Here is a 16,660-nt window from a genome sequence, read left to right as displayed (position 1 = left end):
CATCTCCTGTTTGACCACTTCCAATTTACCGTGATTCATGGACCTCACGTTCCAGGTTCCACTGCAATATTGCTCTTTACAGCATCGGACCTTGTTTCTATCACCAGTCACATCCACAACTGGGTGTTGTTTTTGCTTTGGTTCCATCCCTTCATTCTTTCTGGAGTTATTTCTCCACTGATTTCCAGTAGCATATGGGGCACCTACTGACCTGGGGAGTTCATCTTTCAGTGTCTTATCTTTTTGCCTTTTCATACTGTTAATGGGGTTCTCAAGGCAAGAATACTGAAATGGTTTGCCATTCCCTTCTCCAGTGGACCACATTCTATCAGACCTCTCCACCATGACCCGTCCATCTTGGGTGACCCCACACAGCATGGATTAGTTTCATTGAGTTAGACAAGACTGTGGTCCGTGTGATCAGATTGGCTAGTTGTCTGTGACTGTGGTTTCAGTCTGTCTGCCCTCTGATGCCCTCTCTCAGTGCCTACTGTCTAACTTGGGTTTCTCTTACCTTGGATGTGGGGTATCTCTTCACCTTTTAGGCAAAAGATGGTTTTTAAAATTTTTAATGTAAGACTTTTAAATTTAAAAGGCAAGAGGTGGTTTTTTAAATTTTTAAGGTAAGACTTTTAAATTTAAAAGGTAAGACTTTATACCTTTTTGAAGTATAATTCATATACCATACAAATCCAGCACCACAGTTTGAAGGGATCATTAGAGGCAGGGAATCCTACTTATTAACCTGTGCTCTTCAAAGTCACAGTAACAAGGTAGGCTGGGCTGTTGGCAAATTTCTGCCCCCTGCTATGTGTTAATTAAGGTCCCCCAAGAATATGTCACCTGTTGTAGTGGGCTGATAAATCTACACATCAGCAAGCTTTATGCCACATTTGCACAGCAGTGAGAAGACTCCAGAGGCGAAAGAAACTCTAAATGGTGGTTCTTTACAGCAGAGTTCCCCACCATCCAGGCCATGGACCAGTACCTCCTGTCATATCAGCAGTGGCATTAAATTAGAAACAAAATGCACAATAAATGTAATGTATTTGAATCATCCGAAAAGTATCCCCCTCACCTCAGTCCATGGAACAATTAACTTCTACAAAACGGGTCCCCGATGCCAAAAGGGATGGCGACCACTGTCTTACAGATCAAGACTGCTGCCATGATCTTGACTCTGCCACTGTGCCAGAGGTCTGAATGGGAGTACTTTGCACATGGGTGACACTCAGTAAGTGTGTAGAATAAATTAGGATGATACATGAGGGAGCAGGACTGGGAGTAACCATGGAAGGCTGTCAGTGGTACTGGAGTGAGTCACTGTCATCTCTCACCTGGACATCTACAGTTGGTTCCTCATTGGTCTCCCCAGTTCAACTTTAGCCCATCTCCAATTCATTCTTTACATTAAAAACTAAAGCACTTTGGGCTTCCCTGGTGGTTCAGTGGTAAAGAATCTGCCCGCCAGTGCAGGAGATATGGGTTTGATCCCTGGTCTGGGAAGATCCCACATGCTGCACAGCAACTAAGCCCATGATCCACAACTACTGCGCCTGTGCTCTAGAGCCCTGGAACTGCAGTCACTGAGCCTGCACGCCGCAGCTCCTGAAGCCTGCTCACCCTAGAGCCCATGCTCTGTGACGAGAGAGGCCACTGCCGTGAGAAGCCCATTCCCTACTAGAGAGTAGCCCTGCTCAGCACAACTAGAGAAAAGCCCACGCGGCAACAAAGACCCAGCACAGCAAAAAAAAAAAAAAAATCTAAAGCAGTCTTTAAAAAATCATGATTTAAATCACATCTTTCCCTCTTTTAAACCTTTTGATTGTGTTCTACTGCCCTTAGGTTCGAGGTCAAAGTCAATTAACACTGCCTACATGACCCTCCGTATACTACATACTGCCTCTGCTTCAGCTCCTGTTTCCTCATCTGGGTCTTTTTCTCGTGTTTTACAGGGTGATTATGGACAGTTACCTCTCCCTGCCTAAAACCCACTTTTCCTTATTTGTGACAATTTTAGGAGTCCTTTCTTCAGTGGCGTTTACAGCTTTCCCATAGATCATTGTCATAATCCCATCTGTTATTCCTTTGTGGCATTCAGTACCTCTATAATGAAGCACATAATGATTTTCCTAAAGGAAATCAAATCTAAATAGTCATTGGAAGGACTGATGCTGAAGCTGAAGCTCCAGTACTTCAGCCATCTGATGTGAAGAGCCAACTCATTGGAAAAAAAACCCCTGATGCTGGGAAAGATTGAAAGCAAAAGAAGAATGGAATGGCAGAGGATACGATGATAAGATAACATCACCGACTCAATGGACATGAATTTAAGTAAACTCTGGGAGATAGTAGAGGACAGAGGAGCCTGGCTTGCTACAGTCTATGGGGTTGCAAAGAGTCAGACAGGACTTAACAACTGAACAACAAAAAGGAAGCAATGCTTTGTTCAATGTCCATCTATGTATGGCAACCCACTCCAGTATTCTTGCCTGGAGAATCCCATGGATGGAGGAGCTTGGTGGGCTACAGTCCATGGGTCGCAAAGAGTCAGACACGACTGAGCAACTTCACTCAGTCGCTTCCAGACCGTACAATCAGTGAGGGCAATGATTGTGTCTCTTGTATTAACTCCTGGGTACTCAAAAAGTGACACACAGTGGACCCACATTAATTAATTATATTTGAGTGAATGAATGAGTCGTTGAATGAATGAATGCTGATGACTTGAGAGCTTCCTTTGGCGTGTCCAACTGTCCACCAGAGGGCACTCTGCACAGCTTTCTTTTTTTACTTAGTTAAGTGCATTCACTTGAATTAATAAAGATGTTTAGGTTTTGCTGTTTGCATATCAAAAAGTATTCTTTAACACTTATAGTCCATTAAAGGTGGAATTTAACTTGGGCATGACCTCATCTAACCCGGTTTATTTACAGCAGATGAGAGCCTAGGAGAGGCTTGGAGACAGACTCTCAAGACATCTGTCATTAATTGACATGAGAGCTGCCTCTGTTCATGGAACTCCCTTCCCAAACCTTGCTGTTCATCGAGGATCTACTGTTTCTTTAACCCCACTTCTTTCTTTTCATACAAACCAGGGTAGGAACTCCTGAATTGTATTATAGGTACTTTAGTTTTATATGTGTTTCCATAGTTCATGTAACTTTTCAGCTGAACATACACTGCACAGAGCAGGACACATCTGGAGTCTGCTCTCAGGGTTTGCCAGTATGTCTATAAGTTATTTTGAACATTAACAAAAGGAGTTTGAAATTTTGTGTTGCAGCTGTCTTGCTTTTATTTTTTGTGTTGTCTTCATGTAAACCTTTTTTCAAGTCACTATGAGCCAATGCAGTTCCACTGGACTGTAACATTTAGTGAAACTGGCATTTTCGCTGTCATAATGACCCTTGTTATTGATCATTATTATAAATGAGACAAATGCAATTCATGCTTCAGTTTTTACTTCAAAGGAGATGTTAATAATAGCTTGAAAAAAGTCCTTTAAGGCTTATATTTATGCATACTTTATGGCTAAATGTTTACCAGTTATCGACCAATTGGTTATTTGTCCCTATGGCAACAATATCAAGGTAGTATGATACCCAGCACAGGGTTCTCAGCCTTTTTTCGCCTTGGCATACACTCTTATGGGTAACAGAGGCTCCCTAAAGCTAACAGCGGGTATTTATGTATCTAAGGGGGAAGGTGCACCTCACACCCACTCCTGTCCTCACCACCCACAGAACCACGCTATAGTGAAAAAGTGTCCTGGCTTGGAAATTGGGAGATCTGTTTATACTCCTGTCTCTTCTCCCAGTCACAGTGTGACCTTGGGCAAGTTACTTTACATTTTAGAGGCTTTATTTTAATGATTTTACTGTCCCAGGATAGTAAGAACAGCTAGCCTAAAATCTTTAGGTTTATTACACAGATAAACAGTGAAGGTGAAGAAGTGCTCTGGAAAGTTACGAGGCTATACAGATGTTGATTAATACTGTTGCTGAACCTGGCCTGTTTGAACAGAGCTTTTATCTCCTAAGCATATGTCCAAGGCTAACAGTTAATTCTTTTTTTCTTTTAAAGTTCCTGCTCAGTTCCACTAAGAATCTTTAATATAAGGATAATGAAATAGTTGAAGTTGACACTAAAAAAAAAAATTTAACAAAAGTGACAATCTACAGACAGACTGGTTAGATGTTAGTCAAGACATGCATGTAGACACCAAAGATATAAATACCTGGATGCATTTTCTATTTAAAGGATTGGAGGTTTTTCCTCTTTTTAGTCTAGAAAGAGGTATTTCTATCAGCATCTTTTCTCTGATAATACAATGATTTTGAGCCTGAAATTGTGTAGTGTTAGGATTAAGTTTTACTTACGTTCTTTTGAACAGTGTTTCTGTGAAAAACCAGGACAGTTTAAAGTGTTTAAGTACAACAAGGGCAAAAGAGGGCACCTGTACCCATTCTGTCTGTTTTAATGGTATTTTTAGAAGTGATGCCAAATGAGCACTTAAGATTTGAAAGCTCTGCTAAATCCAGTTTTCTTTGTAACTCAAGTCTAGGTCACTTACATATGAAAGATTCTGCAGTGTGAAAAATGAGACCATTAGAAAATGGGCAGTCTTTTTACATGGCCATTTTTCTGCCTTTTGTCTATTCTCCATGGTCCTGAGAAATTTGTAAGGATAGAATCATTTGAGTCTCCCTTAATCTAACAAAAACATATGATTTGATTTATGTGAACTATTTCTTTATAAAAATCTCAGGGATCCCCGCCCCCCCCCCACACTCAGCTGTTGTTTAGTACCACTTGATCACGTTGTTGCCTCAGAATTTAAAAGTCAAAATGTTTATAACTTGAAATACATCATGCAGTTGACATTGAGTATCATTTACCAACTCGATCTGTAGAGCCTTTTTACTAGTAGAAAGGATACTAGACTAGAATCAGCTAATCTGAAGTTTAGTCTTAACTATACTTACTGTATACCTTGAAGGAAGGACATGCGTGTATGTGTGTTAAAGTGGTTTTGAAGGCTGTAAAGCACTCTGTCAATATACAGTCACACTGATAACACATTAATTTACATGAAATCATAAATGACTAGTATTTGAGCTCTTCTGGAAGATCATTAGACATCTGGTTGGAATTTCACATGATAAAAAGAGTTAAATATTTCAGGCAAGGTAAGGGTAAAGTTGGTTAGTTATTTGAGTTTTTGAAAGAGGAGGAGGAATTCTCAGTAGGAAGGTCTTCCCTGCCCAGGAATCTATCCCTAAAATTAGTTCTTAAAATCATCATTTTGTACATTGTTCATAAAACATGAATCCATTGTATTTTTAATATTTATTTTACCAAAAGAAATCCTTTTCTGAGTCAAATGGGTTTGGAAATGCTTTCTTAAAGGACGTTAACTAGGCCGGTTTACTCTGGGACTTCTTGGAGTCTTTTATATACTAATCTTCATAGTGAACACACCCGAGAAGGAAACAATATGCAGTTTTTCACAAATGTTTTGATCATAGAACTCTTCTAAAATGTATCATCTTTTGGGAATAATGTTCTAGGGAACCCAGTTGAGTAATTACAGTATTTTCAGCTTCTTTTCTTTCATGCTCAAATTTAAAAGTTTAATAAACAATTGATTGTTTTTCCTTGGCTCTTTTTCCAAGTTTGTTCCACACACATATAGTTTCTTTCCTTGTTTTCTTATTGTGGTGACAGAACACATGAGATCTACCCTCTTAACAAATCTCTACGTGTGTGGTACAGTACTGTTAACTGTAAGCCCAGTATTTTACTGAACAGATCCCTAGAACATTTTCATCTTGTACAACTGAAACTTTATATGCTTTGAACTGCAACTCCCCAGTTCCCCTTGCCCCCAGTCTCTGGCAGCCACCTTTCCACTTTCTGCTTTCTCTGAGTTTGACTACGTACGTAACTCATATAAATCAGTATTTGGAATCATTCAGTATTTGTTCTTTTGTGACTGGCTTATTTCACTTAGCATGTTGTCCTTCAAGTTCACCATGTTGTCACATGTGAAAGGAGTTCCTTCCTTGTTAATTCTGAATAATATACCACTTTATGTATATACTACATTTTCTGTGTCCATTCATCTGTAAGTATACATTTCAGTTGCTCCCACACTTTGGCTGTTATTAATGCCGTAGTGAATATAATATGCAAATATCTCTTCACGATCCTGTTTTCAGTTCTCTTAACTACCCAGAAATGGGATTGCTGGATGGATATCTTTGATCTACAAAGGTTGGGGTTGGGCAGGCAAACAGCAGCTGCATATTCAAGGATGCTGGGGAGGGCACTGACAGTGTGATCAATATTCCCTTTAGTATTTCTAGTTTTTCATCTTTTGATTATTTGAGATTATCTATTGTATCTTTCTTATATGTAGTCCCTATACAAAAAGGGAAAATAGTTTTGAAATCAGTATCCCATGAGAGTTGGACCACAGAGAAGGCTGAGTGCCAAAAAATTGATGCTTTCAAACCGTGGTGCTGGAGAAGACTCTTGAGAGTCCCTTGGATAAGCAAGGAGATCAAACAAGTCAATACTAAAGGAAATCAACCCTGAATATTCATTAGAAGGACTACTGCTGAAGCTGAGGCTCCAGCGCTTTGGCCACCTGACACGAAGAGCCAACTCACTGGGAAAGACCCTGATGCTGGGGAAGATTGAGAGCAGGAGGAAAAAGGGTTGACAGAGGATGAGATGGTTGGATGGCATCACCAATTCAATGGACTTGAGTTTGCGCAGACTCCGGGAGGTAGTAAAGGACAGGAAGCCTGGCATGCTGCAGTCCATGGGGTCACAAAGAGTCAAACACAGCTGAGTGACTTAACAGCAACAATACCATTGGGAAATAATGTTCTTTGCCTCTATTTTAGTTTAGTGGAGAGGACCTGGGAATCTGACTTTGTTAGCTAATTTGGAGCTTTCTGATACTTTTATTTAAGGAACATTGTGATAGTTAAGCCATAGCACAGGAATATTTGCTTTCAGTAGCTTATTTTCCAAATAGCCAATTTTTTATTTAATCAGATGTTATCCACTGCACCTTTCTTTGCAAGCACTTCAAGTTCTTCACATGTTTAATCATTTTTTCTCTCTTCACCTAAAAACACATTGGGCCTAATTTTAGCTAAAGACTGTCAAAGGCTTTGTATTTTTAGCCTTCATGAAGATTAATCTGACCCAGTAACCATACTAACACAGTGCTGATAATACTACGCCTTGTCCCTGGCCACAGCTGGGATAGATGAGATAACTCGACACGAAAGAAGTGAAGGCTCTGACAACCTGTTCCCAGACTATGTCAGCTTCTAACCATAGTCTGGAACTCCCACAACCCAGCCTTCAATTTTCTGCTGTTACTGGTTCTTGCCTTGATCTGGCTTTAAAGTCTCCCAGCAGTAGCTGTAGCTATGTTTGATTTGACCCTTTGAGAGGAAGCAATACCCAGGAGTGAGTTCAAACATTGTCTGAAATAATACCACATGGGCTTATTTTGAAGCACTAGGAGTCTCAGAACCTTTGACTAGAAAGTTTTTTAAATAGAGTTTGGGTCATCTAAAGAGAGAGAAATAATTCCTCTTCTCTGAACTGCGTGGGACATTTTTGTCTTGTCTCTCCTTCTGTGGTCTCAACCCCTCATCTCTTCTGTCCTTCACACTCTTTTTGTGTCTTCTACCATGGAATTGTGATCATTTTTAATATAACTGTTTAGAGTGATTAAATGTTCTTCTTTCCTTCCCATATTTGAGTATAGAGGTTGTTTATGAGATTATTAATGGAAAAAAGACAGCCACCATTTTTTAAAGTATTTACCTCACTAAGACATTCAAGTTCTTTGACCCCATAAGACAGGGGTATCAGTCAGTCAGCAGTTTCTTGATGAGTGCTTCTTCTTCTTTGGAAGAGCTGGCCCAAACCTCTAATATAGTAGGGGAAACTGATGCCTGCAAGGTTATGATATAGCCAGTTAATGGATAGAGCCAGAGGGCTCTGCACTTCTACATCCTGTAGGGTTGAGGGGGTGGTGATGCCATGGCAGTCATGCATTTCACAGATCTTTAATGACTTTCTTACCCTTTGTTCTCCACACTGGGAGATTTATATTGGGCTGATTTATATTCTCGCCTCCAGCCCCACTCTCAAGCAGCATGGAAGAAAACCAGAGTAGAGAGTGAATCTATGGATTGTGTAGGATTTTGTCAGCTGGACCTTCTTTGTTTCATGGAAAAAGTTATGTTAAGGCCAAACAGAACGCTGACAGATCTCTGTGTGCTCTGTAGACATACACAGCATAGGTGTCAGCATTCGCACACGTAAGTATGTCTAGTGGTGGGACGCGTACAAAGATACTTTAAAACCGTTCGTCCCCTAGCACTTAAAAATATGAAAAATGGTCAGTCCCATCCTTTGAAAAGGGAAAGAGAAGATAAAATCTAACCCATTTCTGCTATGTTTTCCTTCAGTTTAGTTCAGTTCAGTTGCTCAGTTGTGTCTGACTCTTCGCGACCCCATGAATTGCAGCACACCAGGATTTTGGAGCCGCAAAAAATAAAGTCTGACACTGTTTCCACTGTTTCCCCATCTATTTGCCATGAAGTGATGGGACCAGATGCCATGATCTTCGTTTTCTGAATGTTGAGCTTTAAGCCAACTTTTTCACTCTCCTCTTTCACTTTCAACAAGAGGCGTTTTAGTTCCTCTTCACTTTCTTCCATAAGGGTGGTGTCATCTGCATATTTGAGGTTATTGATATTTCTCCCAGCAATCTTGATTCCAGCTTGTGCTTCTTCCAGCCCAGCATTTCTCACGATGTGCTCTGCATAGAAGTTAAATAAGCAGAGTGACAATATACAGCCTTGACGTATATTGCTATTTGGAACCAGTCTGTTGTTCCATGTCCAGTTCTAACTGTTGCTTCCTGACCTGCATACAGGTTTCTCAAGAGGCAGGTCAGGTGGTCTGGTATTCCCATCTCATTTTCCTTTACCCCATATTTCTACTAAAATTACTAACTGTGAATCTGCTCTATCTGGAAGGTTGTGGGTAAGTTTGTTGCTAAGGAAAAGCTATTTTCACGTTGCTGCCTTAATTTCCTAGGCATCTGTTGTCTACTTTCAGCACAGCAGGATTCCAGTTCATAGTCAGTTAAAAAACTAAAAATTTATCTTTAAACATTCTCAGTATTACCTGCCAGTGGAGGAGTTTCTTTAGCAACTCTTAAGACACTGTGTGTAGTGGGGAGGATGGTAACGAGGTTATTGTGGATTTTAGACCTGGAAAGATGTATTCTGTGACACATGCCAAGAAGATTAGGAGCACATTATGTTTAAAGCTTTGGTTGTTGCTATTGTTAAGTCACTAAGTGGTATCTGACTCCTTTGTGACCCCATGGACTTTAGCCTGCCAGACTTCTCTGTATACCAAATAAAACGGTCTTTCCAGGAAGCATCGTGCTCCAGATGATAAGAAATGGCCTACCTGACTTCTGGGCAGGCCTTCCAAGACAGTTATCCCGATTAAATTATACCTTATTCCTCTTCACTTGGCCTCTCTCTCCAGTTTGTCCACTCTGACTCCATTATCTGAAATCACTGCTGCTCCTTCTCTACTAGACACCTGTAAACAAGCCTTACCTTCCTTGGGATGGCTGAGTATCTGACAGACTTAATTTGTTTTTTCCTGTCACCAAAGGGCAGACTGCAGCAGGGTCCATCCTGTAACTGTTCTTAACATAACCTTTAACACATAATTCAAGCTGAGCCTGACCTTGGCTAATGCGTTCTTTCTCATTTCTGCAGCCTTTCAAGTCCAAGGAGAGAGAACTCTGGACCTGTTATTTATGGTCTCCCTGGGTATCACCTCTTTGCTACCAAGAGCTATTAGTCATTGCTTTATTTACTTTGGGAGGTCATTTTGTTGACTGATATCAAGACTACAGACTGAAATATTTTCCCTAGTTTGTTAGCACAGCAGCATTAGCACTGAGATCAGTTTATTATTAAAGTATGGCTTCCTCCCATCTATATCATCCTGCATATATTATTCCCCTTGTCCATCTTCCTATAGCCATTTATCCAGCATCCCACATCAGTGTTCCTTGTCCTTAATAGTTACCTCTCATCAATAAGTTGCACATGTTCTTCAGCATCCTTGGGCGTACTCATCTCCATTAGGTGTGTGTATGAACTCGAGCATTTCTCTCTGCTGGTAGTTTTCATTTCCTGGTCCTATAAACCTTTTTGAACAAGAAGATCAGCTTGGTGATTTGATTGGCTCTGTGTCCGGCTCTAGTATTTAAACTTTAATGGTAGTGTAGATCAGTAATATGATTCCAATATACCCAATATGATTCCAGCAGGTGGGTGTCTCCAAAATGCCATAGCTTAATGATACCTTAATGGTGATTTAGGTGGTTAACAGAGAAACCTGTTTTTATCTTACTTAAAGTTTAATTTAAATTTTATTTTATTTTGGAGGATAGTTGATTTACAGTGTTGGAGAAGGAAATGGCAGTCCACTACAGTATTCTTGCCTGGAAAATCCCATGGACAGAGGAGGCTGGCAGGCTACAGTCCATGGCGTCGCAGAGAGTCAGACATGACTGAGCATGCACACACGTGCACACACATTGCTGATTTACAGTGCTGAGTTAGTTTCAGGTGTACAGCAAAGTGATTCAGTTATATATACATCTGTTCTTTTTCTGTTTTTCTTTTAATAGGTATGTGTTGTGTATTGGCGAAAAATAGAATTTAGATAGTCAAGTAAAACATCAAGTAATAGTACAGATGGTGTTTGGACATGGCAAACACTGCAGATGGTTGGGAATGCCTTCAAGAAGCTCTCAAATAGACCATAAACTGTTTTGAGGGAGAACTATGTCTTATTCTCCATTATATTTCAATGTTTAATACAGTGGCATACAAGGAATAAGTGGTCATTTAGTCGCTGAGTCCAGTTCTTACGACCTCATGGACTATAGTCCACCAGGCTCCTCTCTCCATAGGATTTCCCAGGCAAGAATACTCGAGTGGGTTGCCATTTCCTTCTCCAGGGGATCTTGACCCAGGGATTGAATCTGGGTCTCCTGCACTTGCAGGCAGATTCTTTACCAACTGAGCTACCAGGGAAGCCAAAATAGCCTAGGTGCTCCATAAATATTCATCAAATAAATTAATCCATTTGGGTGAAAATAATTACTCTTCTTTAACTTAAGGACCACCTAACTACCAATGTCCTTCATGCAGCTACTTCTCTTTGTTGATACATATTGTCAGAGATACCATGTAACTGGTACCCTTTGAGAGGTTATGGTGGTCCAAAAGTCACATCCTTTACTTTTCAGCTTTATTCAGAGTCTTATTTAATGTACTAGTCTCAGAGAATGTGATTATCTAGCTTTTAATCCAGTTTAAAAATTATTTGAAGTTGCAAAATTATAAAAGGTCTTTGAAAGGTATTATTAACAGTGGTAGCAGGCAGACACATTTTGAAGGAGGTGACAGAAAAACTGTCCACTGCATTGTCTTACCTGCAAGACACCCTTTACCTTACTGTAAAGGACGTTGGTAGTACCCTTTGCTTGAGAGGGGAAAGAGTAGATAGTACATTTTAGGAAGAGTTATGACAAAAAATATCAAAATTCAAGATGTCTAGCACCGAAAAGGAAAAATGTCTGCTTCATGGAAAAGTAACTTATGAGAAATCTGTTATTCCTTAAAGAAGTTGATTAAGGCATCAGTATGTGCCTGTGCCTGGTGCCTCTGGACTGATAGGGCTTTCTGACACATCTTTGAGTATTGTGTTTACTGGATCCCTCAAACCCCCATGTGGTGAAGAATATTGGTGCCACGCTCAGCTGGAAGCCTGAATACACAGAAAGGTGCAGTTCAGTTCAGTTCAGTTGCTCAGTCATGTCCGACTCTTTGCAACCCCATGGACTGCAGCACACCAGGCTTCCCTGTCCATCACCAACTCTAGGAGTTGATCCCATGGATCACAGCCTTGTCTAACTCAATGAAACTACGAGCCATGCTGTGTAGGGCCACCCAAGATGGACAAGTCATGGTGGAGAGCTCTGACAAAATGTGGTCCACTGGAGAAGGGAATGGCAAACCACTTCAGTGTTCTTACCTCGAGAGTCCCATGAACAGTATGAAAAGGCAAAAAGATAGGACACTGAAAGATGAACTCCCCAGGTCAGCAGGTGCCCAATAATGCTATGGAAGGTGCAGTTTATTCATACTGCATTTTCAAGTATCAGCACGAATGTATTACTTGACCTAATGTTTGTTTAGTGTTCTTCAGTTTGCAGTAGGTGTTTGTATCCATCATTCCACTAGATCCTAATATCCCCCTGCTATTGAAATCCCTTCAAATGAAGCACTGCTACTGCTACCGCTAAGTCGCTTCAGTCATGTCCGACTCTGTGCGACCCCATAGACAGCAGCCCACCAGGCTCCCCTCGCTGGGATTCTCCAGGCAAGAACACTGGAGTGGGCTGCCATTTCCTTCTCCAATGCATGAAAGTGAAAAGTGAAAGTGAAGTCGCTCAGTCGTGTCCAACTCCTAGCGACCCCATGGACTGCAGCCTACCAGGCTCCTCCATCCATGGGATTTTCCAGGCAGGAGTACTGGAGTGGGGTGACATTGCCTTCTCCCAAATGAAGCAGTAATTCAGTCTTTTTTGTAACTGTGTGATAGTCCATGGGGTAGATGTACCACATTGTATTTAACCATTTCCCTATGAAATGGAGAGCTTCCCTGGTGGCTCAGTGGTAAAGAATCTGCCTACAATGCAGGAGATGCAGGTTCTATCCCTGGATCAGGAAGATCTTCCCTGGAGAAGGAAATGGCGAGCTACTCCAGTATTCTTGCCTGGAAAATCCTGTAGACAGAGGACCCTGGTGGGCTACAGTCCATGGGGTTGCAAAAGAGTTGGACCCAACTTAGTGACTAAACTACCACCTATTCCTTGCATGCCATTGTATTAAGAATTGAAATAGTCTCCTAGGTATAAAAGCCCCTCTGTATCCCCTGTTTCTTGTTTGTAGAAAGAGGCTTTAGTCTCCTAGGCCTTCCCTGAGTTCCATGGAGCAGACTCAAGCAATTACTAATTAGAGGAGTGAGGGAATGCAGTCAAGAAAGAGAAAGCAGTCAAGAAAGTACAGTTCAGTGATAAAACAGGGTCCTAGTTCCTCCTCAAGGGAAAGCACAACAATATGATGCATCTTCGAGTTGTTCAGCAAGAACTAAGACCTCCCCTGTCCTGGCCCCGGCCCCCAGGTGGAGGATGGTGACTACATGCTGACCACAAGCTGGTTGGAGCCAAGTTGATAATTAAGACTCCTGAAACACCACCTTGTTACCTCACTACCGACCAACCAGAAAAAGGTCATGCCCCCTGCAGCCCTCACCTCAAATGTTACCTTTTAAAGCCCTTCCCTTAAAGCCATCAAAGAGTTCTGGTCTTTTCAGCATGAGCTTCCCGGTCTCCTTGTTGGGCCCTGCAACAAACGCTTTACGTTCCTTCACCACAGCCTGGTTGTCAGTGAATTGGCTTTGCTGTATGGTGGGCAGGCAGACCCAAGTTTGGTTCCATAACACTAGAATTTCTGAACACTGAAGATAAAAAGAAAACATTGCATGTTTCCATGTGAAAGAGCTCGTTACTATCTCCTGCAAACAGAAGAAAAAAGAAAACTGGCATCAGAGTTTTCATATGCAGCACTGGGAGCTTGAACATCAAGGAATACTATCAATCAGTCTGAGAGAAAAGGATAAGACCCCCAAATCCTTTATCTAGTCAAGATATCATTTCTTTGTCAGGAGACTTGTAAGTTTTTAAAATTTGGAAATCCAATAAAGGAAAGGACTGTAACCTTGGGGGAAAAAAAGAAGACTTAGAAGAACATTAGCAGCTTTATGCTATTCTAGGAAAAAAGGGAGAAAATAGTCACAGTTTGAACAAAAATTGTAAATTATTTGTAATGAAACAAACCATAAAGATAGGATCCACATAAAGAAATACTTAAATGTAGAAAATTGATGATACTCTTACAAAAAAGATTAGAAACCTAGACGCTTCAGAAGGAAATAAATATATTAGACTATGTAGAAATAAAATACATTTAAATGGCAAAGATGCCCTGAAAAAAGTCAACAGGCAAATTATGGATTTGGAAAAAAAATTAATAGATTATTATTTATACCATACAAATAGCTGTTATAAATTGGCAAGAAAAAGACATACAACATAGTGGTATACTGGATAAAAGATAATTCACATTAAGAATTCATAGGCAATCCACCTAAAAAGATGTTCAGGTTTCTTTGTAGTCAGGAAGAAGAAAATTAATGTCATTTTATTCTCATCTGGAGACCATTTAAAAGAGGTGATAACTACTTATCACTTGCTGATAGAAATGTGAATTGCTGCAACCCTTTAAAGAGGCAAACTAGCAAATTCTTCAAAATGTTTCAAATTCTTCAAAATTCTTCAAAATACTCATTTTGAAGAGTATTGGGTACTCTTTGACCCAATAATCCTACTGCTGGTTGTCATTAATGTCATAATCCCAATGCTTAGAAGTAAAACCACAGATATGAGAACATATGAAAGGTATGTTTATTGCAGAATTGCCAATAGAAGCAAAAATCTAAAAAAACAAAGTAACTGTACACATACGGGTGTTACCCAGCCGAACTTGGATCCCCTCACCCATGGCAAAGTAAAGCCAATTCACTGATGCTGGCTTATAGTGAAGTGTTTGTTGCAGGATCAGTAAAGGATAATGGGCAGTTCATGCTCCAAAGACCTGAACTCCCTATGGCTTTCAGGGAAGGGCTTTCTTTGAAAGGCAGCATTTGGGGTGAGGGTTGCAGGGGACATGACTTTCTTCTGTTTGGTTGGTGATGAGGTAACAGGGTGGTGTCTCAAGAATCTTAATCATTAACCTTCTAGTTCCAACCAGTCTGGGGTCTGTATACTTATGGTCAGCATGTAGTCACCACCTTCCTCCTGGCTGAGGGTCTTAGTTCCTGCAGAATAGCTCAAAGATACGTGTCAACTGGGACTCTTACTTCTTGACTGTTTTTTCTTTGTTTCTGTATTTCCTCACTCCCCTAATTAGTAACTGCTTGAATCTGTTCTTTGGAGCTTCGGGAAGGAGACTAAAGCCTTTTTCTACAAACAAGAAACAAGGAACACAGAGAGGCTTTTTCACCAAAAGAGCCCCACACAGTCCTGCTCCATTGCAGTCCCCCCCCTCTTTTTTTTTGATACTCCTCCATCCTGAGAGGAACAGGAGTTAGGACAGGAAAGAATATCAAGTTTTAGATAGAGAGGATAATCATAACTGGACAGGGGGAGTAGGTTTTAGGGGAACTTGGTTTCAATATCTGGGATACACCTCGGGGTGTGTTTTTTCTAGACTGGACCTGGTGGAGTTTTTGATATGCAACTCCAGGACTCTCGTCATCTAATTACATTTCCTCACTTTTTCCCCCTTCTTATTTTTAATGTCTTAATAATAGACATTTAATAATATTTTATATAATATTTTTTACAATAATAATTTTTTACAATACAATTTTTACAATAATATTTTATATAAATAAAATAACCATTATTTATAATGTCTTAATAATAAAAGAGTGTTGTTCCATCACAGTCATGTCTGACTCTTTGAGACCCCATGAACTGCAGCACACCAGGCTTCTTTGTCCTTCGAGAATAGTGTAATGAACCCCATCATAGTTAGAACAGTTATCAACATACAAGGTTCCTGCCATTCAGTTTGAATCATTATCGACTTGTGACCAGTCTTGTTTCATCTACACCTCTGCCTACTTTCCCACTTTCACTCTAGATGATTTTGAAGCAGATCCCAGAGATCATATAATTTTTCATACTGAAATAATTCAGTATGTATCTCTAAAAGGTTCTCTAAAAAACAAAACTGGAGTACAAGGTTTTCTTTGGGTGGTGAAAGTGTTTTGGAACCATACACAGGTGGTGGTTACACAACATTGTGACTGTATTGAATGCCCCTAGACTGTTCACTTTGAAATGGTTAATTCTTTATGACTTTAACCTCAATTAAAAAAAAATTAATTTAAGCTCTTAAAAATAACTGAAGGACAGAAGCCCCCATATAACCACAACGTCACTTTTACACCTGAACAAAAGTAACATTAATGTATACATATAAAAAACTGGAAAGTGCCCTCACTTAAGTATTCTCCTTAAGTACTGTTCACGTGTGTATATATTACAAAGGGCTGTCGTCCCATTCACCTCAGGCAGCTTTTTTTTTTTGCCGAGTGTGTATTCTCTTTGTTCAGACCTCCTCTCTCTTACTGCTGGATCCTCTTTCTGGGCTTTTTGGGGCTCAGATCTGGTTGCTGGAGCACCCTGAGTGCAGGTGTCTACCTGGTGATAGATGCAGAGCAGCCCTCAGCTCTTGGACTGCAGGTGGAAAAGCTGACTACTTCCAATTCCTGGCACGCCTTGCCTATGAGTAGTCCTCCCACCTCGGACAGAGAGCACTCAGTCCATCCCTTCGCTCCTTGGCCTCCAAGTGCAGGGAGCTCAGTCCAGCTCATATACACTCTA

General features: G+C 40.5%; 1 protein-coding gene across 9 annotated transcripts in view; it reads left to right on the top strand.

The window, feature by feature from the left end:
• Nucleotides 1-16,660, top strand: part of CPEB3 (cytoplasmic polyadenylation element binding protein 3) — a 285,852-nt gene that overhangs the window by 261,591 nt on the left and 7,601 nt on the right. Inside the window, exon 11 of one of the 9 annotated variants that reach the window (XM_055561083.1) lies at nt 15,177-15,605. The exons of 5 other annotated variants lie outside the window; for them this stretch is intronic. In XM_055561083.1, coding sequence (XP_055417058.1) covers nt 15,177-15,179 — 3 coding nt within the window. In that variant the 3' untranslated portion in view covers nt 15,180-15,605. Of the gene's footprint in view, nt 1-1,955; nt 2,095-2,936; nt 5,659-15,176; nt 15,606-16,660 lie in introns of those variants that run through there. 3 more of the 9 variants (XM_055561082.1, XM_055561081.1, XM_055561080.1) reach the window with 3 other exon arrangements.

The sequence above is a fragment of the Bubalus kerabau genome, chromosome 22 (genome assembly GCF_029407905.1).
Source record: "Bubalus kerabau isolate K-KA32 ecotype Philippines breed swamp buffalo chromosome 22, PCC_UOA_SB_1v2, whole genome shotgun sequence".
Taxonomy (NCBI): domain Eukaryota; kingdom Metazoa; phylum Chordata; class Mammalia; order Artiodactyla; family Bovidae; genus Bubalus; species Bubalus kerabau.
The sequence above is the reverse complement of the archived record's forward strand: the minus strand, read 5'-3'. Positions and strand labels throughout refer to the sequence as shown.